This window comes from Solanum lycopersicum, chromosome 5, assembly GCF_036512215.1.
Source record: "Solanum lycopersicum chromosome 5, SLM_r2.1".
Classification (NCBI taxonomy): Eukaryota; Viridiplantae; Streptophyta; class Magnoliopsida; order Solanales; family Solanaceae; genus Solanum; species Solanum lycopersicum.
This window is the reverse complement of record NC_090804.1, coordinates 7508347-7531544: the sequence shown is the minus strand read 5'-3', so window position 1 is coordinate 7531544 and position 23198 is coordinate 7508347. Positions and strand designations below refer to the sequence as shown.

The 23198-nt window shown below is 31.1% G+C and overlaps 3 protein-coding genes across 4 annotated transcripts; 1 reads left to right on the top strand and 2 right to left on the bottom strand.

Annotated features, from left to right (window-relative positions):
- Positions 1-2814: 2814 nt before the first annotated feature.
- Positions 2815-8426, bottom strand: LOC101247822 (uncharacterized protein At3g49055). Its single transcript, XM_004239100.5, has 5 exons — positions 6672-8426; positions 6520-6596; positions 6209-6320; positions 5924-6040; positions 2815-3422 (listed from the first exon to the last, which is right to left on the bottom strand). Exons 1-5 carry the CDS (start codon positions 8070-8072, stop codon positions 3069-3071), a joined length of 2061 nt encoding a protein of 686 aa, XP_004239148.2. The 5' UTR covers positions 8073-8426; the 3' UTR covers positions 2815-3068.
- An 8227-nt stretch (positions 8427-16653) lies between these two features.
- LOC101247525 (serine/threonine-protein kinase AFC2) lies at positions 16654-21000 on the top strand. 2 transcript variants are annotated; one of them, XM_004239099.5, is made up of 12 exons: positions 16654-16976; positions 17909-18095; positions 18754-18780; positions 18876-19029; positions 19115-19163; positions 19259-19373; positions 19573-19664; positions 19800-19956; positions 20046-20110; positions 20223-20320; positions 20395-20497; positions 20580-21000. In XM_004239099.5, the coding sequence occupies exons 1-12, from the start codon at positions 16878-16880 to the stop codon at positions 20727-20729; spliced, it is 1296 nt and encodes a 431-aa protein (XP_004239147.1). In that variant the 5' UTR covers positions 16654-16877; the 3' UTR covers positions 20730-21000. The 2 variants fall into 2 exon arrangements, with proteins under 2 accessions (XP_004239147.1, XP_019069602.1); XM_019214057.3 differs by lacking the exon at positions 17909-18095 and having other exon boundaries at positions 16720-16976.
- A 219-nt stretch (positions 21001-21219) lies between these two features.
- On the bottom strand, positions 21220-22996 carry LOC101248577 (uncharacterized protein At1g08160). The gene is made up of 2 exons (XM_010322644.4): positions 22447-22996; positions 21220-22022 (listed from the first exon to the last, which is right to left on the bottom strand). Exons 1-2 carry the CDS (start codon positions 22850-22852, stop codon positions 21427-21429), a joined length of 1002 nt encoding a protein of 333 aa, XP_010320946.1. The 5' UTR covers positions 22853-22996; the 3' UTR covers positions 21220-21426.
- Positions 22997-23198: the final 202 nt, after the last annotated feature.

Here is a 23198-nt window from a genome sequence, read left to right as displayed (position 1 = left end):
TTTTGAAACTCGTATCTCTAGAAACTCTATGATAAAAATAAATAAATAAATAAAAAATAACCATAAATTATTTAAGAAGATATAACAATTAATTGAATTATTGAGATATTTTTTATTTTTTAAAATTAATTTAATTCTTCAATTTTCAAGATTATTTTTAGAATTTTCTTTGAATCTTATTCTTCATTAATCAGTATTGAAATTAAATTTTTAATTAATATTTAATTATTTTAATCATAAACTTGATGATGATGATGATAATAATAATAATAATAATAATGATGATAATAATCATAATAATGAGGGTAAAATTAGAATATTATGTCTAATTTATGTTTTAATCTTCTTTTCTAAAAAAAGAATATGAAGCATCTCAACAATTTAATTAATTTAAAATGGAAGGAGTAATAATTTTTATGCGCTTTAAAAATAACAATTAAGTATAATATTTTATTTATAAGAAAAATATTGTTTTTTTAAAATCATGTAACAAAAATATTTTCGTTGGGACAAAAGAGAGAATTATAAGCAATCAGTAAATTGGGTGAATTTTTAAAGCTTAAGAACAGTTTTTCTAACCAAAAAAAGAAAAAAAAAGTGAAATTGGTGGCAAAATTGAACCCTTGAAAAGAGTAAAAACAAAAATCATCTGAGTTATTAGGCAGAATATTAATGTCTATTCTAAAATCAAGAGTCAAAATAAATTACTTGAGTAATCCATCAGAATATTATTGTCTACTATAAAATGAAGAATTAAATAAAAATTAGTACTTGAGTAATCAATAATTACAAGTTAAATATATTTTATTTTTTTACATCTGTTAATGGATTACAAGTCAAACATTTTATTTATATCGTTCAACTGTTAAATTGTTTGTTATGATAGTGCTGCACTTTGCTAGTGGATAAAACTCTCGTAAGATGCCACTCAAGAAATAAATTTGAAATATCTTTAATTTAGACCTTTTAAAATCTGACATGTCACTTATTATCTTTAGTTGATAGTGTATTTATTTATTTTATTTTTACTTAGATAATAGTGTAGTATGTAAAAAAAAAAAAACAAGTAGATTTTTTCTAAAAAACTTGGGAGGCATTGATTCAAGGGGGTTCATCCAAATTTTCTTAGACGAAAAATTATATCATTTATACATGATTAAAATAATATTTCATGTACATATAATAAATTATGTAGTCCAATACTTCGCCATAGCTTTCGCCAAGCCAATGAAATAGCTAAGCTGACATGGTCCTCTCAAACTATTATCATGCTAACTCCTAACCCCGTAATCCCATTAATAAAGAAAGATCCCAACACATAATACTGAAAAGAGTGAAAGGGAAATTATTAAATTTTTATTTATTTATTTATAATTTCTTAAAAGGTATGTAAAAGAAAGAAAAAATGAATATGAGACCAATGGAGTGAAGCTTTTCTGCAACTTATATATCTAATAGTAGAGTCCGAAACTGAATGGGTATAAAAATTTTACAAAAATTCCAAAATGCTATATAAAATTTTATATTAACCAAAACGGTAAAATCGCTGCCCCTGCAGCGACTCACAAAGTAAAATCGCTGCTGAGGCAGCGATTTTGCGAAATTCTTTTTTTTTTTAATAAAAAAATGAAATCGCTGCCCAAGCAGCGATTTCAAAAATTTTCTATTTTTTTTTAATTCGCTGCCAGTGCAGCGATATATAAAAAAAAATTATATAAATCGCTGCCCTAGCAGCGATTTATAAATATTTTTTTTTTATATATATAAGTCGCTGCTGAGGCAGCGACTTATACTTAACTATTTTATATTATGGACACAGTTTGCATGTGATCCTCTTATATATACATAACATTTTAAAAAAGAATATAAAAAAAATCTTCGTAGCGATTTAATATATAAAAAAAATTATAATATTTTTTAAAATTTATGTATATAACTTATAAGAAAATATACATTATTTTTAAAAAATTAAAAATAATTAAAGTAATAAATATATTTTCTTTCTAAAAAAAGATATTATATTAAATTTAAATAATATTTGAATTCAAATAATTAATTTTTTTAAATAAAAAATTAAAGGAAAAAAATTATTGAATTTTTTTTTAAAACAAAATGATATATATATATATATATATATATATATATATATATATATAAGAGGATCACATGCAAACTGTGTCCATAATAACTTGGATCATGCAAAATAGTTAAGTATAAGTCGCTGCCCCAGCAGCGACTTATATAAAAAAAAAAAAAATTTATAAATCGCTGCTAGGGCAGCGATTTATATAATTTTTTTTTATATATCGCTGCACTGGCAGCGATTTAAAAAAAATAAATAGAAAATTTTTGAAATCGCTGCTTGGGCAGCGATTTCATTTTTTTATAATAAAAAAATGAATTTCGCAAAATACTTTGTAAGTCGCTGCAGGGGCAGCGATTTTACCGTTTTGGTTAATATAAAATTTTATATACCGTTTTGGAATTTTTGTAAAATTTTTTATACCCATTCAGTTTCGGACTCTCTAATAGTATGCTTTTTTTTCTTCTTCTTTAACTTGCATGAGCTGAACAAATCCCACCGCAAAACAATTTTTCGAAGACCATTTACTCAAATATTAGTGGTACTATTTTAAACTATAATCCTCCACCTTTTCTATCAAAAGATAACTAAACATTATGCATTCTAAATTTTCTGCTAAAGATTACATAATATACCACTAACAACAAAGGTACGTTTTGAACTAAGTTTATTGTTCAAAACTTCAAAATTTGGGCATTCCAGAACGGGGTGTTATTGAGGGTAACAACAAATACCAAACGCTCATGCTCATAACCAAAAAAGGCCTCTCAACAGAGCCAGTTTTACTTGTGTACAAGCCAAGAAGGCTTATTTAACTTTGAACAATCAATGTATTGTCCAATTACTTTTCTTACAAAGATCACAAAAAATATACAGCGGGTGGAATGCAGAGGAAATAATATAAAATGAATTACAAGAAAAGAAGAAACAAAAATGCCAGGGCGGAGATTACTATTATTATCAAAAGAAAGAGAAGAGGAGGATGTCAAAGAAGGGGTTCAGAAAGTTCCATTTCATTGGCACCCTCTTGTTGTGTCTCTACACGTCTCATACCTACGGAATCTAAGCCAAGCCATTGCCATGGCCAGCACATGTATCTTGGCCTGTTTAGACCAGTTGTTGATGTTTCCCTGCCATCTAGCTCTTCAAGCTGACGGGTGAGCTCTTCCACTTTATCCCTCAGCCTCGATGCTCTTAAATCTGCCAGTCTCAATGATTTCTCAGCCGCATCCCTTGCAGCCATGGCTGCATCAGCTGTTTCTTCTTTGAATTTTAGCTTCTTTTCGAACTCTAGTACAGCCTCCTTTGCTGCCTCAAGCTCCTGCCGTACAGCAACAAACTACAAGAACCATCGGAAGAGAGTCTCTTAGTGATATGCAGCAGTTTGTTTACAAGAAATTGTTCCAGGATAGGGAAAAAATCACACGCATTAAACTAGAATCCCACTAAATTTTCGTAACTTTTTGGTTTATAGATGATTTAAGTACTAAATATCTCTAAACCATGATACACAGACAATTCCATAGGCTGAGTCTAAGATGTAAACCTAATTATCTAAGTGCATGAATCCAATAAAAAGTGCTTCTCTGAGCTTCACTAGACTCGATTTTTTCTCTGATAAGGTCTATGAATTTCACTTCTGCCATTTGAGATTCAGAGATTCACATAAGATCTGCATTACAAATTGACACACAGGAGCTTTCTCTTCTGTCTATGGTCAGTGGTGCTTGGTTATTCATTCTGGTAGGTTTATCTTGTTAATGCAGTAAATAAATGTAACATTGTCTATGCATTGCTCCATGTGCATTATTTTTCTAGCAGAAGTTATACATTCAAATAAGTAACCTCAATATAGAAGTGTATTCCCGCGCTTTAGTAGATTCTGATTTTCCACAGAATTTGATACCAAAGACTTTAGTTTGCCATTTGAGAGATAAAGCTGGATAAAGGGACAATAACTTGTGGACATCAAACTCTGATATTGTGTCTTAGCTTAATGTAAGCATCTGACATGACATAGTTAATTGCAACCTAGTGCATAATCTCAAATATCTAAATGCTGTTCTTTTTAAAAAACAATTTCTGCACGCATATAAGTTTATACTACTTAGCAAGCAATCATATGTTACCTCATGAATCACTACTACTATGTTATTTCATAAGACACCAAAGTCTTCGTATGAAACACTTTGATTCTCTCCCGTTTTCTTTGTAGCCACAGTTGCTATGATATTCATATTCTAACCTACTTCTAGTCCTTATTAAATCAACTATAGAGAGACAAAGAGGAGAGTGTATCATAGAACAAAACAGCTCTAAAGTATAAACCATAAGACTTGCATACTTCCGCATGTTGCTCAGGCAAACGACGACTGTTCTATTTTATTTTAGAAAAACAAAATCAGGACAGGTGATAACAACACTTGCTTCTATTTCTATAGTGGACTTCTATATTTTTCCTTTTTTTCTCAGATTTATTATTCCTTTTATATTTTGTATAAATAACACTATAAAACAGGAAAACCCACAAGTTCCTTTTGCTAGAAGAAAACTCATTGGGTGTGAGTTTTACCTCGGATATATTGCCCAGACCAACTGGCATTTCATAAGAACAAACTCTTGACCAGGAGAATAAAAGGAAACTTGACAGCACAGAAATCTCGACAATCAAAGGACATTCTATCTAAAAAGAGCCAGCAGAGATATCATACCCCAATCCAAAATCTATCAATAAATCAACTAGGCCTCAATCCCCAATTGAGTCAATTATGGGGATCTGTTGTACCCATTAGGCTCTATATGGATTCATTTAATATATTGCAGTTTCCTAAAAACATAGATTAACATAAGGATGTCGAGCCCCCTGAGTCGATTTTTTTTTGACAAGGTTTGAAGTTGATCCTCTTTTTTTTTTTTTCCAAAAGAAAGTACTTTGAAGTTGACTATCTCATTTTGTTGTTCTTTTCTTTAACCTCATTAAGATATTGAAACAGGTTGCTAAGCAATTTGAGAACACTTTTGACACGACGTTTTCTAAAATTACCTCTTGCATTGAAATAATTAGCTATAAACTGTTATAACAGCACTGTACTCTAGGCTACATGGCATACTCTCAAATCCTAAATCTGAGATATCCCTTTTAAAAACTTATTAATGGCAGGATAGTACAAATTTAACGTAGAAATTTTGTTCCTCCGCATGCCAACAATTAAGCGATCAACACATCTTACAAGAACAAAAGAGAGATTCTATGAACTAAAATTTGAGAAACCTAAGCCAATAACCACCCCTACCACCCACTATCGCCCCGCCCCACTGAAAGAAGAAAAAGGGAAAGTGAAGAGCATTACTAAAACAATAAAGATCCTACTCTATTCATGAAGTATTAAATATATTTTATCGTTCCAAAGATATAAGAGACAAAGGAAACGAGGGTTACACTTGAAATCCATGAAAAAGTGTCTGGATGGAAGGAAAAAAATCAGCCAGAAGGAGATACTGCTCTTCACTCTAAAATATAATAGCTGATAAAGAAGTTGATTTTTTTTGGCAGGAGTGATGACAGAGACTGTTTTAGCCTGACAAATAAATCAGAAACTTGCTAACAGTTTCTTAGCAATTGAACAGCATGTGTTAGCTTGTATCTAATGGAAAACAGAAGAACAGAAAAACACATCCATAGACAAATATCTATAGATATTTAGTGGACTTCTCTTGAGCAAAAGCTAATGGGATCAATGAACCCGTAACTTATAAGTAGCTCTCCACTTGTTAAAAATGCATTTATGATTTTCAGAATCATGATTTAAATTACAATAAGGGTGTTTAAGAATTCAGTACCTGCGCTGCACACTCTTGCTCAACAGCTTTACCTGCAGCAGCTTCTTGCTGTGCAGCTACTTTCCATCGTGTAATTTCTTCTTCAGCAGCAGTTATGTCCAGCATAAGCCCTTCAACCTGCAATGAAATAGTTATTTCTAAGACTTCATTATATGACAAGAAGGATTAAATATGCATATTAGCTCTCCACAACTCTTGTAAGCAGATCTCCATGAATGACATTAAACTCTATGAACCAAATACTAATATCATGAAATACAGTTTTGAGATTAGGCATTGCATTACATTTTCATTTGCCACCCTCTCCTTCTCTTCAAGTTCCTCCACACGTTGCTTCCATTGACTGAGTTCCTTTGCTTGAGTTTCCACATGTTCCTCGAGTAAACTTGACTCTTCCCTTTGATTCAGTAAAGCAAAATGACAACACAACCATGTCAGGCTAAGAATAGGTTATGCTCATACTCTAGCATTTCTCGAGAGAGAAAAAAGACAAAAGGGCAATGCATTATCTGCTGGGTCAAGTAGAGTAGTATAACATAGAGAAGAAATGCAGCTAAGACTATAGATAAACCCATTATAAGCTTGACATGAGGTACCTTAGCTCTTCAACAGTATGTTTAAGGTCAATGATCTCAACCTGAGACTGCTTAATTATATTCTCTAATGCACCAGCCTACATCAACAACACCAATAAATTAATAACTAACAAGAAACTTTAAAGGCAAATTAGTATTTAAAAAGGACTTACCAAAGCATATACTTCATCCTCTTCAGTATTTGCTGCATGCATTTTATTATCAGAAGCAGTGATCTTACCATCATCAACGTAATTGTTGAACTTGTAATTTATCCCAGCTTCTCTCAATCCATTTTCTGCTATCTTAAACAATTCATTTGTTTTGGATGACAAATCCACTGAAATTCTCTTTGAAAGAGCACTTCTAAGTAAAGACCCAATTTGTTCTTTTTCTTTTACTAACTGAGAAACAGACTCATTTAGGCGTTTCACTTCATGGCTCTTCTCCTCTAGCAAATCCCTTGTTTTCTGCAGAACAAATTCACTCATTTCATATATAGATTCCAATCCTGCTAAAACTGCCCTTATATTCTCTTCCATGTCCATCTCTTGAGCAAGAAACAAGGATTCCGACAACTCAGATGCCTTTCTGGGATCAACAACCTTAACAGCATTATAAATCTGTTCGTGTATTTTTGTAACATATTTCAATTGCTCAGCAAGTAATGATCTTTGCATTTCCAGCTTTGATTCTGAACTGCTCAACTTACCTTCATATTCCTTAACCAAATCTCTCAATTCACCCACTTTACTCTCCAAAGTCTTTTGCTTTTCACACATCTCTTGTTCTAATTTAGACAATTTCTCATCTTTTTCACCTATAGATTTCTCTAAACTCTCAACAACAGAAGCTTTCTTTGCAACCTCATCTCTCAAACCACTAATCGTTGACTCTAACTGTGAAACTTCAATTGCAATTTCATAATTCCTATGGTCCATTTGTTCACGGGCTTCATTTCTTGACTTTGCTGTTGATTCAATCTGTCTCAATAACTCCTCTACAATGTCGTTCGTCCTTTTGATCACCCCATAAGCCACTGCTGGTAATCCTGTGTATTTCTGTGACCTAGGTAATCCACCAGCTACAAAATTCTTAAATTGACTAACTTTTCCAGATATCTTATCAATTCCACTAACTAACATTGAACCTGAAGTTTCCATCTCAGTTCTCATCGAATCTTTTGCCTTTTTCACTTCCTCTAACTCCTTACAAAATTCATCTCTCTGCTGAGTTACTTCCTTCAATTCCTCGGTTACCTTTTCAACTGTTGTCGAAGCTTCTTCCTTTTCCCTCAATGCTTCATCGCGTTGTCTCGAGTGCTCATCCCGCTTTTTGATCGCATCATGAGCGAGAACTCTCAATCTATTGAACGAAACTTGCAGCTGCGATTTAGAATCCTCAGCGGCTAATCGAGCTTGCCGCTCCCGATCCAGCTCGGCGAGAATCTCACGGAATTTCTCAATTGAGACATCTTCTGGTGAGGAAGAATTAATTATATCAATAGGTACCGGATCATCGGCCTCTACGTCGCTCAATACATCGTCGTTATCTTCTTCACCGGCGTTCGACATCGAAAAATTGACAATCTAGCTAATCACCTACACATTTCAAAACCCTAGGATTAAGAAAAAGGTGAAGTCAACTAAGTGTTGAAACAAAAGGAAAACGATTACGAAGATATGGTGATCGCCGGAGATTTCGTCGGAAGGAGCGGATTTTCTTAGCTTTTATGAATAATCGGAGAGAAATCAAGTGCCGGAAAACTTGGAGGGTTCAATTTCGGCACCAACTAGTCTCTTGTTCCTTGCGTGCTTTTTTTTTAAAAAAAAAAAGAAATTAATTTTAATTATTTGTTTTAGTTTTGGTTTTTAATTCGGTTTTATGTTTCCCGTAAACCGGAAGGAAAATTGGTTCTGATGTTTACCTTTTTGTTTTGTTTTGTTTTTTTTAGGATAATACATGAGTACTAAATACGATAACAAAATATACTGTTAATTTTTCGGGCAATTTTAACACATAGCAAACATAAAATATATACTTGTATAGCAAAGTTTGTATAATTACGCTTCATAGCAAACATATATATATATATAATTCACTATATATATACAATTGAAATAAATTGTATAAAACGAGAAAGAGAGAAATTATATACAATTTGAATTGTATAAAACGAGAAAGCGAGAAAGGCAAAATTGAATTGTATAAAACAAGAAAGAGAGAAATTATATACAATTTGAATTTGTATAAAACGAGAAAGAAAAAAATGCAAAAAGAAACTTGTGCAGGAAATATACAATTGAATCGTATCGTATAAAACGAGAAAGAGAGAAACTATATACAATTTGAATTTATATAAAACGAGAAAGGTAAAAGAGACTTGGGCAAAAAAATATTTGTATTGTATAATTCTAAATGTATAGGACAAAGATACATGTATTTGCATGCTTTTATACAATTTTCTCTCGCTTTATACAATTAGAAACACAACTTATGCAATTCTATTATATAAAACGAGAGAGGCGAGCGACAGGAAGCGGGCGAGAATATGAGGAAGAGAGGGACCGACAAACAGTTTGCTATGGAACACAAATAAATCAAAGGATAGCTACTATATTTATTTTATATTATTAGTTTGTCATTCTATACAATTATCCCTTCTTTAATTGACTCGATAAAATCAGTTTTAAAAAAGAAGATATCACACATTTCATGCTAAGTGTATGTCCTTATAATTCTTGTCAAAATTGACTCGTCAAGCTATAAAATTATCCTTTAAAATTCAGTTTTTTTTAAAAATTATTTTATTGGGTTTTAACAATCAAAAGTTTTGTTTGATTTCTTCATCTATAATACAACAACAAATATTTTTCAATTTGAAACTAATAATTCGATTAAGTTCTTCCTTTCTAATTATTCATTTGAAAAAAAAATTCAAATCGTGAACTCTGTAATATACAAATCAAAATGTATATAATTATCATGCACATATACAATCATATAAGATATACATACGACAAATGCATGAAAACTTTTTGTATATATATAACTGGTGCATATATACAAATAAGTAATTATATATTATTCCTAAAAACGTCAAATATATATATCATTTGGTATACAAACTAAAATGTATAGAAACATCATTAACAAATTCATTTGTATAATATATACAAATACTAACTGCTAAAAAATTATTAACAGATTTAATTGTATAAGAAATACAAATGATAAATGATAAACAACGTATATATATACAATTGACAACTTTTTGTATAATATACAAATATTATACATACATACATATACATACATACATATATATATATATATATATATGTGTGTGTGTGTGTGTATGCATATGTATATATATGTATAATTGTATATTATACATGGAAATATATAATAAAAACGATAAATACATATACCATTAATTCATTCCTGGTTTACTATCAAACTTTTTTCCGTCAAATTTTATGTGTCTATGTGTTGTTTGAAAAATAAATAAAAATTGTTGCATTTTAATTGTGTCAGTGCTTGGGTTCAAACTCTTCAATAGATTTAGCTTCTTTATTCTGTTTAGATTTAACAATAAATCTTGCAATATCTTAGAATACTTGAGTTAGACCCAACGAGAACGATGATGGATTATTGATGAATTTGACATGTAATAGTAATACCTCAAGTAATCCTCTTTGATAAAATTCCTTCATTCATTTTTTACAGAAAAAATCTGAAAATTTGAAGTGTGAGGAAAGATTTTTGAGAAAAAAAAAAAGAGATAAGCATAAATCATATACAAACGAAAAACTATACAAAGGGGTTGAAACACGTTTTGACGATTATCTTAAATTGTGATGCTATGATTAGGAGGAAGAAAGTAGACTTGAAATTCAAAATCAATGTGTATGAGTGATTTTAAGATAGAATTAAAGAATATAGAGAGGAGAGATAAAATTAGATTTATATAAATGAATATTCAAATAAGGGAAGGACTCTTTTTCTTTCATTATATCATTAATTTGTGGATCCCAAATTAATAACAAATTATCTTTTTTGTGTAAATTTGGTACATAGCATTATATATAGTAATATCCTCAAGTTATAACATTAGAGTTTGTATTTCAGTATATAACATTTAATATCTCAAGCTATAGCATATTATTACAAAATATAATGTTAATTTTAAATTATTAAAAAAATTGTTTTTAAAAAAAGGATAAACTAATATTGTAAAATGGGATCCTTTATTAATTAAACTAAATATAATTATTAATTGGTGTTACTTGATTAGCATGTTTTAAGAAATTTTAAAAAATATTCAGATTAGTTAGTTGCCTTAAATTTCTCCAATTAGTTTAAATGAGATTAAATTTTGATTTAATTCCTTTAAAAGCTCTACCAGATTGGCATCAACGTACAAGTTATTTTTTCCCCAATTTTCACGATTATTTTCAGATTTGCGGATTTCAGTTCATTTTTTTTAGTAATTGAATAAATTTTGGCTTTGAAAATAAATTGATTTGTTGTGATAGAGAACATTGAGTCGATATTAATTAAACATGGTGAAAAGTGGAATACATCAAGTTGGTTTTAATTATGATTTGTTGGTTTTAATTATGATTTGTTGTTTTTAACATGTAGAACATTGTTCGTTTTTTAATTATTGTAAGATCTGAGATATAGTTTTTATCTTCTTTTTTTTGGATGAAACAGTGTTATGTTACGTATATCGTATCTGAAAAACAATATGTAAATGTATGTGTTTGAGTTGTAATAAAATTGAAGATTCGCGTGTTACTTGATTTATGAACAAAATAGAAAAACGTACAGTCTGTTTAGTAACTAGTCAAAAAATAATTAGATATAATTCTGTGGACCGGTGAAGTATGAAAACTGTATTAATAGTGTCTGAAACTTAAATGAAACTTGTATTTGATGGTAAAGTTTGTTTAGAAACTAGTCAAAAAGTAATTAGATATAAGTCTGTGTACCGGTGAAGTATCAAAATTGTATTTAATAGTGTATGAAACTTATACGAAACTTGTATTAATTGTGTATGGAATTTTATTTTTTGTTGAACTTGGAGTATATGTTTCTGTTGAAATTAGAATATGTTTCTGTATGAAATTTCACTTTTTGTTGAACTTGGAGTATATGTTTCTGTTGAAATTATAATATATGTTTCTGTATGAAATTTGTATGAAAATTGTATTATTTTTATTTATGATATATACCTCCATCTTTGAATTTTAAGACGCGTTTATAATTAGTAGCTCCTTAAATCTTCTTCTCAATGTGTCCATTGCATAAGAGGCTATTTCTCTGTTTTTGTAATGGCAAGAACCAAATAAAATTCTAACTTCTTCCAAGAATTTTAATATCGACAATTGAGTGCTTCAACAATACAAGCATTGATACATGCCGCAATATTCGAAATCATATTTCTATCTCTATTTACTGTTGAATGAACTCTAAACCAATTCTCATACTCCACATCCTCAAGGTATTGTTTAACCCTGTAATCAACTTTATCAACTTTAGCCATCAATTTATCGAAATTCTTCTTTCTGTATGTCTTGGCCATAGAGTAGAATAGATCACTTAGGGTGTTTCTACTACTGTAGCTTCCACAGACATTCTTCTAAAGATGTCATATGCATGCATAATGAGGTACATTTGGGAACACAAACCTTGCACTCTTCATAATAGTCTCATTCCTATCTGATATAACACACATATCGTTTCGCTCGTCAAATGTATTTTTGAATTGCTCGAAAAATGGTGTTTACAAACAGTCATTTTCAGTGTCCATAACACCATATGTCAATGAAAATATGCAACGTGATTACAAAGGAACACATATTATCTTATTCGATACATACCATTTACAAACACATTACTACAACAAAAATACATATCTGACTCATTAAGTGTGCTTGTTGATACAAATGCCCCTTTGTAAGCTCCGCTAAGATGTGCACCATCGATAACAACTATTGGTCTGCAATATTTGAATCTCCTAATCAATGGTCTTAAGGCTATGAACATATACATAATAATTTAGTGTATTTTTTGTATTAGAGTCAAAAAAATAATTTATTCACGTATCACAATTTTTTGTAATGCATCATCTATATGATTGTTGAGACTAATTTAATGTTTCAACAATATTATATTAACATATAAAAAGTATTAACTCAATGTATCAACAATATCAACAAATAGATAAATAATAAATCATGTATTAAAAATATTTGAAATGTATCGACTACTAATTGTTGTGACAAAATTTTGTAATGTTTTAACAATATTATCTTAACATATCTACAATATTAACTTAATATATCAACAATTAATGTATCATTATCAGTCAACCAGAAATCATATTCAACAAACAAAACAAAATCAAAATCAAACTCAAAGACTTTCCAATTACTAATGTATCAAACATTACAACAAAATAATTGTTTTATAATTTATAGATCTAAAGAATCCAAACATTCACATATCTTTGTCTATCATATCTCTTTACTTTGCAATTGAAGTCTTTTTTATCTTATATTTTGCCATCACATCTATGAGTGTTGTTTATCCTTATATAACTGGTTCGTCTTCACCTCTAGACTATTTGAATCAATTATGTAATTTGTCACTTTCAGTTCTGAAATATAATAAGAACCACAAATTCTTCATTCAACCATCCCAAAAGCTTGTATCCTGTGTTGTGCCTTTTACACATGTAATTTCTCCGCATGTTCCATCAAAATTATGTACGTTACTACTAATCTTTTCAATTGTGTCAATGCATAATGGATACATTGCAAAATTCTGGCTCATTTTTTCACTTCTAAATATAGTTTAACATCCATGTCGTTCTTAATTTTCATCGGAGACAAGTTACCTTCTATGATATAACGAATCTCAATGTTTTCCCTTGATACATAAATACCTAACTCGACGAATTGATGTTTTGAGATTTAAAAACGAAATTGATTGTCCAACAACGATTCCGTCACTTTTTTAGCTTTTATATTTCACTTCGTTGACCCAAATTTCTGAATGCCTCAGTAAAATTAATATATTCATCATGTAGTAACAAAAATTCAGAGTTTTTTTTCGCGTCTCGCTTTTTCAATGGATGTTTACAAATTGTTCTTTCATGTAGAAGATATATTTTTGAAATTTGAATTTTGAAATATCTGAGTCAATTACCTATTAAAATATGAATTTTTTTGAAACTGTTAGGCGTTAATTAAACTGATTAAACTAACAGAATTGATTATTATGTTTTTTTCTTTTTTATCTCAACAGTAATTTATTTACCTTGTATAAGTTATAATGTATCGGACTGGTAGTCATGTATCATTCGCCTTCCTTTTAAAAGAATTTTTCGTAATATGTAAATTAGTTGGGATAGGTTGTAATTTATATCTTAGTCTATGAGATCCTTTTAATTTTTTCAAAAAAAAAATCAATTTTCCATAATTCTCGTAAGTAGTCTCACAAATGATATACATTTTTTATTATTAAGATATGAGGTTGATAGATTTTCCAGTACTAGATATTCACTTGACTATATTTTTAGGATGTATTTTTAAGCATATTCAAGCTGATTTCGAAATAATTTCAAAGTCAACTTGGAGAACTATCTTGAAATGAAGATGGAACCACTTCAAACTTTAGTGATTTAGGGCACATGAAAGACCTTATCACTGCAAATGATGATTTTGACGATTGTGCTGCCATCTTGAATAAAAAAGATCAGGTGATTGAAGACTACAAAACATGCACATAAACTCAAAAAGAAATAAATGATGATATTATTTAAAAATTGAAAGTTGAAATTATTAAATAATATAAGGAAAAAGATATGTCTACGAAAGATTAGACGAAAGTTTTACGTTGTAAGTTATCAACAACAACAATTCCGGACATAAAACACAAATTTCATTCGATGTATCAGAGTTATCGAATTTCGTAAATTCGAAAGACAATAACGTAATCAGTAAAAGTACTACAAGTCTTATTGATGTTGTCACAATTTATTTTTGAAAATATATTTAATTGATATTGTTACTAGCCTTGTGAATGATTAATTTAGGTTTAATATGTTTTTATATTATTATAGCATAATCGTTTTTTTGTATTTTCAGCTTGAAATTGAATTGCCATACTTATTTTTGTATCTGTTTAACAATATTTTCAGTTCTACTCCTTCGTTTTCTAATTTGATTCTTATTTTAATAAAAAGTGAAGTTTGATTATTGTTTAAAGTTGTGGAAATCGATTTTTAAAAACAATGTTAAGAGGTGATTTTCACTCTTATATAAGAAAGACAGAATAGAGTAAATAGACTTTCTCAAAAAGTAATATAAATAAACAATTAGACAAATAATTGAAATAACGTGATAATATTATATTATAATATTACTATATATTATAAAAGTGAGTGTTGAGGACCTAAGGGTCAACAAGTCAATTGACCGGTTTGGTCTTCTCTTCAGCTTCGTCTATTTATATTTCGTAATTTATGTATTTTATGGGTTTTTAATATTTTTCTTATTACATGTTATGCATTCACAAAATAGTAATAAAAAAATATTTTAAATTTGATTAACTTTCAAAATTTTACCTGTACTATATTAACAACATAAAATATTCGAAAACATATTAAAATGTGATTAACTTCAAAAATTTCACATGTGCTACATAAATTTAGATAAAGAAAGTAATATATATATTATTTGAAATTTATGTTAAAAGTACTATTAATTACAAGTTAAAGTATTTTAAAAGATATTAAAAATTTGAGTAACTTTCAAAAATTTCACATGTGCCACATAAATTGAGTTAGGGAAAATAACATATACTATTCAAAAACAACATTAATTAAGAATAGTATAAGTTAAAATAATTAACAATTCAAAATATTTTTAAAAAAACATACTATTAATTTGGTTGAGTTCAAAATTTCACACGTATCGCATAAGTTGGGACAAAATGAATAACATATATTATTTTAAGTTACATTAAAAATACAATAAATCATAAATCAAAATATTCAAAAATATATTTTTGAAATAAATAATTCTCAAATTTTCTTATGTGCCGCGTAATGGGACAGAGAAAAAAATATAATATCATTTTAAAACTTTATTAATTAAGAGTATATTAGTTTAATAATTAAAAAGACATACTGAAAAGTTTACTTTTATACTATTGAGTAGACGTTGAGGAGCTTAGGGTAGCTCGAGAATTAACCGATATAGATTGAAATTTGAAATTTACATTGTTGTGTGAAATAATTGATCTTATGCGCTGGAAACCAAAAGAAAAAGATTAGATGACTTTTTTTGAAATAAAAAATGTTTACTTATTATATTTTTGGTATATAGTTAAAGCTGTCAATATGGCTAAGTAAAAGTTATGACATTTTATAGTCAGACTGCTAGTCCATTTTTGCGTGGGCCAGAAAACGGCCAGCTCGATTCAGCCCACCTTTTTAAAAAATTGTATTTTTTTAATAATTATTAAATTAATTTATAAATTATAATTTAAAAATATTATCATAAATATTCACAAAACAATATTACATGATGTTAATGTTTATACTTGTTTACCAAACCACAAATAAAATTATCTTTATAATATTTATTAAGTTTTTTTTTTCAAGTAAAAGTATAAATATCTAAATAGAAATATTAACCTTATTGTTTTGAGTTTGGACTCTCTTTAATTTTAAATTTTAATATTATATTATATTTTTTAATTAATTTGTATTAATTCGCGAGTCTCAATATTTCTCAAGCCTCACAAATCAACAGACTTATTCATGTCGGGCTAAAAGTCTTTTTCTTAAATGAGCTCCAAAAATCTCAATCCATCTCTATTAAATTCTGAGTTATATCAGATCGATCCAACATATGTAGTCCATATTAACGACTCTACATATAGTGTTTTAAAAACTATATTAAAAAATTGGATTGAGCTATTAAGGATATAAAATTTATTCAATAATATTAATATTTGATATAATTTGTTTCTAATCAATTTTTACTCAAAACGTTGAATTCGCCGCAGAATAGAATATTTGGAATGGAAACACTTGAGATTTTTTTAAAAATAAAGGAAACACATTAAAAGGAAAGAGAAATAAATAAAAACGAAAAGAAAGAACCTATAAATAAAGTAACCACATAACCTAACCATGGTTAACTATTAAAGGTAATATTGCAATCCAACGGTGACCCATCGATCACATTGTCAATCAGACGCCGGTTGGAACTCCACACCATTAGCTTTTGCTGCTCCTTAGCTCACAAACAAATTGGGGATTAGGGTTTTCTCTCTTCATGTATACATCGATTTGATCGATGGAAATGGATTACGTAACGGAATATCCACATTCCTACATGGATCGTCGTCCTAAGAAACGTCCAAGACTAGATTGGGATCCTTCACATACTCCCAAGGTACATCTGTTTTTCCTTTCGTATTTTTGTTGTTATTGATTTTAACCTTTTCTTCCTTCGGAGAATGAAACTATTTGGCTCAATTTTTTTTATTGGAATTGAAGTCCTGGTTCAATGAATGTCTTGGCGTCATTTTGTGTTTTTTGATGAGATGTTGTTGGGGAAACTGAGAAAAAAATTGGTGGAATTTTGAGTGTTTTGATTATATTTGACGATAAAAGGTCTGTTGTTATTGATTTTTTGTTCTGTTTTGTGAGAGTTCGAAAAATGACACGAAAAGTGATAGTTCAATATTGAGTGTTTTGATTTCAATTGAAGTTCTTGTCCCATGAATGTTTTGCGAGCCAAAAACTGATGAATTAAGATAGAATATTAGAGGAGAAGTTGATGTTTAAATTATTGACTCGAAATCTGTAGTATAAAATGAATAGCTGTTAGAAAACTTTGTTTATTTGATTTGGATCTGATAATTTACTCCATTTGGGACTTTTACTTCGAGGGGAGAAAAACAGAAGTTTTTTTCACTCAAATCTGTAATTTTTTAAATAAAAATATAGCCTTTTCTAAAGGTTCTTTTGAGTGGCATTGTCATTTGAATTAGCATGATTTAAAGATGAATTGAATCATAATGAAAAAGGTACAAACCGATCCGAGTAGAATAGGAAGATTTATGCGATATAAACTGAAAGATGTAGTATTTGATATTGGTGAGATATTTGTAGCTGGACGAAGTTTTATTAAAAAAAAATCATGTCAATAATTTTGTAGTGATTTAATAGTTACGTCCAGCTTATTCAGTTTGTTGAGTTGGGAATTGTGTAAAAGTATTCATCTTGGTTGTTACTCTTTCAAAATTCAGTTTAGTGTTAAATATAGGGTAGGTTTTATGTTATATCTTTTTCAGAAGAATATGAACGAATGGTTGTCTGTAGGCTCAGTCAGGAATTTATTATGGGCAAGAGGTTGGCAATTCATCGAGCTATGTGCATTCAAGATTACTACCCGATCATGATAATTTATATGTAAAAGGACTGGCTCAAAAAGGCTCTCCTCCACGGCGAGAAGATGACAAAGATGGACATTACTTGTTTGAGCTTGGAGAGAATTTAACAACTCGCTGTAATTACTTTTTTTTCATCGCCATGTTATATATGTGTTAAGCTCTGCTTAATCAAAGTAAATGTTAGGTTCTTTCTGGTTGCTCTTATATCCAGTTCTTTCTGGAATTATGTGTTAGATTTGTGCTGAAGTCCATCGTTTTGTCCATAAGAAATTATGTAATTATGGTTTTCTAGTTAGCAAATAGAAACCACAATATGCGTAGAAAATAAGTTTTTCTTCCTGATCATTATGCGTGAAGTATATGGAAGTATCCCCTTTTTTATGCAAGATATTATCTTTACTAATTGAAGAAAGTCAGTAAAACAACAATAGGTGAGGATTACTTCTTCTTCTCAACAATCCATTTCTCTGCCCAGGCATAATAAATGACCATCATGGAAGTGTAAGAAATGAGGTTCCACATTGTTTTTCACATGTATTTGCTTGCATAAATATCAGGAGTCGACTTTCCTTCCCATCCTAGTGTGGGCCAAATCAAGGAGTGACATATCTCTTCTCACTGGCAGAATACTGCAAGCTTTTGAAATGTCAAAATTTATTTCTCACAATGTCTATGTTTGACTGGATATCTTTAACAGCTTTAGTTTTGTTGCATTCAAGTATAAGTCTGTTCCCTCGATAATGTTCTCACACAATTTCGTTCCTTTAATTGCAGATAAAATTCTCAAAAAGATCGGTGAAGGTCAGTCTATATTTTCTTTTCTTGATTTGTTATCTAAAATATCACACTTTTGTTTGGGCATGGATCTTTTTCTTCAATGTTTTATTATTCACCAGGTACCTTTGGTCAAGTTCTAGAATGCTGGGACAGAGAGCAGAAGGAATTTGTTGCCATTAAAATTATCCGAAGTATAAAGAAGTATCGTGAAGCAGCAATGGTAGAAATTGACGTGCTTCAGCTGCTAGGAAGATATGATAGGGGTGGAAGCCGGTATGTGTTGTCTATGTTGAATATACTAGCTCTTCATGTAAATGCAAGTTTGCATGTGATGGTTAAAGAAATTCCTTCTTTGCAGTTGTGTACAATTAAGGAACTGGTTTGATTATCGTAACCATATTTGCTTAGTAAGTACATTACTGATTTGTAGTAACCTGATATCCCCAACTTTGCAAATTCCATGGGGACTTAAGACTTGCAATGAATTTAATGGTCTTAACAGGTATTTGAGAAGCTTGGACCAAGTTTATTCGATTTTCTACGGAAAAACAGTTATCGCGCATTTCCAGTTGATCTAGTTCGTGAAATTGGGAGGCAATTGTTGGAATGTGTAGCATGTGTGTGGTCTATACTTCTTCATTTAACTTTTCTAGTATGAGATACTTGGGCAACTTTTTGTTCTCCTGCTCTCAAAGAGTTAACTATTGCATTTTACTTTTGCTATTTTGTTAATTAAGTTACTGCCTTTATATTGCCACCACTGTTTCGAAGACACTTCTTCATGGAGTGAATGCTTATTGTGTCCTTTGTTTGCAGTCATGCATGATATGCGTCTCATCCATACAGACCTTAAGCCTGAGAATATACTCTTTGTTTCTGCAGACTACATAAAAGTGCCCGACTACAAGGTATGTTAGGTTCAGTTTCTCAATCTCTTAAGATTGTGTTATACTCTTTTAACGACTAGAACTACTAGTCCTCTAGAAATCACGCCACATCATTTATATCTCTTTCTGCGTATGTTCCTTTACTTACTTTTGCAGGGTACACCATGGTCACACAGAGACAGATCATTTTATAAAAGGTTACCAAAGTCGAGTGCTATCAAAGTAATAGACTTCGGTAGCACTGCTTACGAACGACCAGATCACAACTATATTGTGTCCACACGACATTACCGTGCACCTGAAGTTATTCTTGGTGGGTTTAGATTTTCTTCCCCTCAGCAAATACTCACTAATTATATCATTGATCTCTAACTTGATTACTGAGCTTTATGATTGTTTCAGGCCTTGGATGGAGCTACCCGTGTGATTTATGGAGCGTGGGCTGCATCTTGGTAGAACTATGCTCGGTATTTGCTAGCATCTGATCTTATCATTAATCTGTTCTTTTGAAGTCAGATGTTTATATGTTGATGGAAAATGCAGTAGATACTAGGTATTCATGTGGGGTGCTTTTTGCAGGGTGAAGCTTTGTTCCAGACACACGAAAATTTAGAGCACCTGGCCATGATGGAAAGAGTATTGGGTACATTACCATCACAGATGTTAAATAAAGTGGAGTGAGTGTCATTTTATTATGTTCATGTCATCAGTTATCATCAGCAATCAACTTATTCCTTTTTTATTTGGATAGTCGACATGCAGAGAAATATGTAAGGAGGGGTCGATTAGACTGGCCTGAAGGCGCCACTTCCCGAGAGAGCATAAAGTCTGTGATAAAGTTGCCTCGTCTCCAGGTAGATCAACAATTGGTGTTCTCCTTTTCCACCTGTTTTTATTCACCAGAATCTTACATACGTTCTCTGGGCTTTGCTGCAGAATTTAGTGATGCAGCATGTTGATCATTCAGCTGGTGATCTTATAGACCTTTTGCAAGGTCTCCTTAGATTTGACCCGTCTATCAGAATGACGGCTCGTGATGCCCTAAGGCATCCCTTTTTCACTAGGGACCAATTCCGGAGGTTATAAGAGGATGCATTTTTGTTTGTCATCGCTCCTGCATCAGTTGTTCATACCTGTATTGTAATCTCAAGGTATCGAATTATTTGGCATTTCTATGAGAAGAGAATATAGTTAGTGAAGTCATGTGCCTCGTATGAGGGAGAACTTGTATGTATTATGCTCGAGAGAATGTCCACTTTCACCATCTCTCAAGAAATTCTATTGTTGTGGCAGTCCCAATTTTTGTTCAGAACCTTAGCCTTTTTGCAATAAGATAATTACATGATCTGTCTATTTACCCCTTGATAGTAAAACATTACATTGCATTTGAACTTGTCTTGCAACCTCTATGCATCTCTATGTAACCTTATGTGATTCCATGACCATGCAGGTATTGAAAAATTCATGTACTAGTGTTTTTGTTATCTGAATGTTGTGTTCTAGTTTGAACATTCAGCTAATAAGCTGTCATCTCAGGACTCAGTGCCCTTTTATTCTATGTAGTTGAGGAATAAAATAAAAACAATATAAAGCTCTTCCAATATATAAAGGTGTTGTGGGTAAAATTGACCGAGAAGTACAAAGAATGGTAAGAGGTTAAAAAGCCCCAAATCATATATTTTGACAGAAGATAGAAGATAGAACCAAAACATGAGTGAAAGAGCAGAGAGCACAGGTAACTGAAACCATTTCTTGAAGTCCAAATAATAAGCCCTGTTGACTGTTAGCGCTTCGTTGTGCACTTTCTGCCAATCAAGACACCAGTTGGAGGGCTGGTAACCACAATAGTACACTGGGCATACAACCAGTAGGAGTATTGAAGGAAACTCCCCAAGTTAGACCTTGCTCTAAACAATCCCTTCACTTCAAATTTCACTCTTCCATTATCCACTTCTTTCTTCAGTTGTTGGCTTTGTTCCAAAGAAAGTCTCACTTGACTGCTCACCAAGTGTACATCTTGAAACCTCGACTCATGGCTCATTGTCGAGAAAGGGTCCATGTAACTGGAAGCCAGTAGGTGTCCACCATGATAAAGATCTAGAATGGCATAATGGAAATCCACCCTGCCTTTCTTGTTTGGATTTGTGAAGTTTGCAAGTATAGTAATGTCAGCATTAAGGAGGTATCCCATGTCAAGATAGGCTGCGTTTAGTGTTGCACTAGTTATGTCAAACTTTGGATTTCTTGGACGAAATACAAGATAGATGATGAGGATTGCTAGGCCAGCCACTATTACCATGACCCAGAAAAGTGCACAAAAACCTGCAACTAGCCATGCAAATGGCCTAGTTTTACGCCTAGTGGGTACTCGCACTAGACCTGAACATAGTAGTCAAAAGTGAAAAGCTCAAAAAAGCATCAAAGTTTGTTGGTAAATTACAAATAATAATTGTATGTTCAAAAGAGTAGAAAACCGCAATGAATCATAAACATATTTACGCAGTTAAAATCATGTCAATAAGCTCAAAATGTATTGTTAGGTTTATATACATGGCCCGGCATGCTATACTAGATCCCTTATTTCTTGTTTTTAATTGATAAAAAGTTGAGTCATGACGTTTTCTTTGCCAACAATTGATGTATCACTTTGTTAACCAGATTCAGTGTCTAGTACTAGTGCTGTTAATGACTGAGCTCATCAGGGATGATGCCTTTTAGTACGCTAAAACAAGAATTAAGCCAAGTGAAGGGATTCACTGAGCTTCAGGGTTTACGTGAGCCTCTAGACAACATTTGGACTCACCTGAAGAGTGACGATGATGTTGGCTATGAGGTCGAGATCCTGAATGTTGCTGCTGCTGTCGTGGTGGAGGTACTGGTGTTGGTAAGTGAGAGTTATGACCAGTACTATGCGGTTGTGGTCCTGAATGAAGTTGTGGCTGGGAATGTCTCGTTGACACTGGCATCGTTGGACTTGGAAAATAAGAATCTCCAGGAGAATGTGGTTCATGTGGCGTTTGATTTTTTGCATTAGAGTGTGGAAATTGAGAAGAGAAAGGAGGATGTTGTGGTTCATGTGGCGTTTGATTTTTTGCATTAGAAGGTGGAAATTGAGAAGAGAAAGGAGGATGTTGTGGTTCATGTTGTTGTTCAAGTGGAGGAACATGTGGTGGAAGAAAATAAGGGTTGGTTTCGCGTTGACGGGACATTATGATCAAAATTTGGATATGGAAGACAAGATGAAAGCTTGAAAACAAATACAACAGAATTATTGTTGTTGTTGTGAAGAATATGGCTCCATGAAGACTTGTAGTAGAAAGTTGGATTGATGAAAAGGCAAAGAATAAGAATTAAGTGAAGCAAAGAAGGCAAGTAATCTTAATTTGATGCCTCCTCTTTTTATATCTTACTCCTACCACGTAAACTTTTTGGCACCTAAACATGATGTCCACTTGTTAATTTGTATGCTCTTAGTTATTGATTTTCACTAATGCTTGTGCATTGATATTAAAAGATCAGGTTATCAAGAGACATTATTGACTAAATTTTATACAA

What these genes read in the sequence shown, in the direction of transcription:
- LOC101247822 (XM_004239100.5), bottom strand. Translation starts at nt 8,072, where the DNA reads ATGTCGAACGCCGGTGAAGAAGATAACGACGATGTATTGAGCGACGTA. An exon ending in CATACTGTTGAAGAGCTAAG is followed by an intron (nt 6,321 to 6,519) that starts GTACCTCATGTC and finishes ACTGAATCAAAG; the next exon opens with GGAAGAGTCAAGTTTACTCG. An exon ending in AGCAAGAGTGTGCAGCGCAG is followed by an intron (nt 3,423 to 5,923) that starts GTACTGAATTCT and finishes TGGTTCTTGTAG; the next exon opens with TTTGTTGCTGTACGGCAGGA.
- LOC101247525 (XM_004239099.5), top strand. Translation starts at nt 16,878, where the DNA reads ATGGAAATGGATTACGTAACGGAATATCCACATTCCTACATGGATCGT. An exon ending in ATCGTAACCATATTTGCTTA is followed by an intron (nt 19,164 to 19,258) that starts GTAAGTACATTA and finishes TGGTCTTAACAG; the next exon opens with GTATTTGAGAAGCTTGGACC. An exon ending in TAAAAGTGCCCGACTACAAG is followed by an intron (nt 19,665 to 19,799) that starts GTATGTTAGGTT and finishes TTACTTTTGCAG; the next exon opens with GGTACACCATGGTCACACAG.
- LOC101248577 (XM_010322644.4), bottom strand. Translation starts at nt 22,852, where the DNA reads ATGTCCCGTCAACGCGAAACCAACCCTTATTTTCTTCCACCACATGTT. An exon ending in ACATCATCGTCACTCTTCAG is followed by an intron (nt 22,023 to 22,446) that starts GTGAGTCCAAAT and finishes TACTATGTTCAG; the next exon opens with GTCTAGTGCGAGTACCCACT.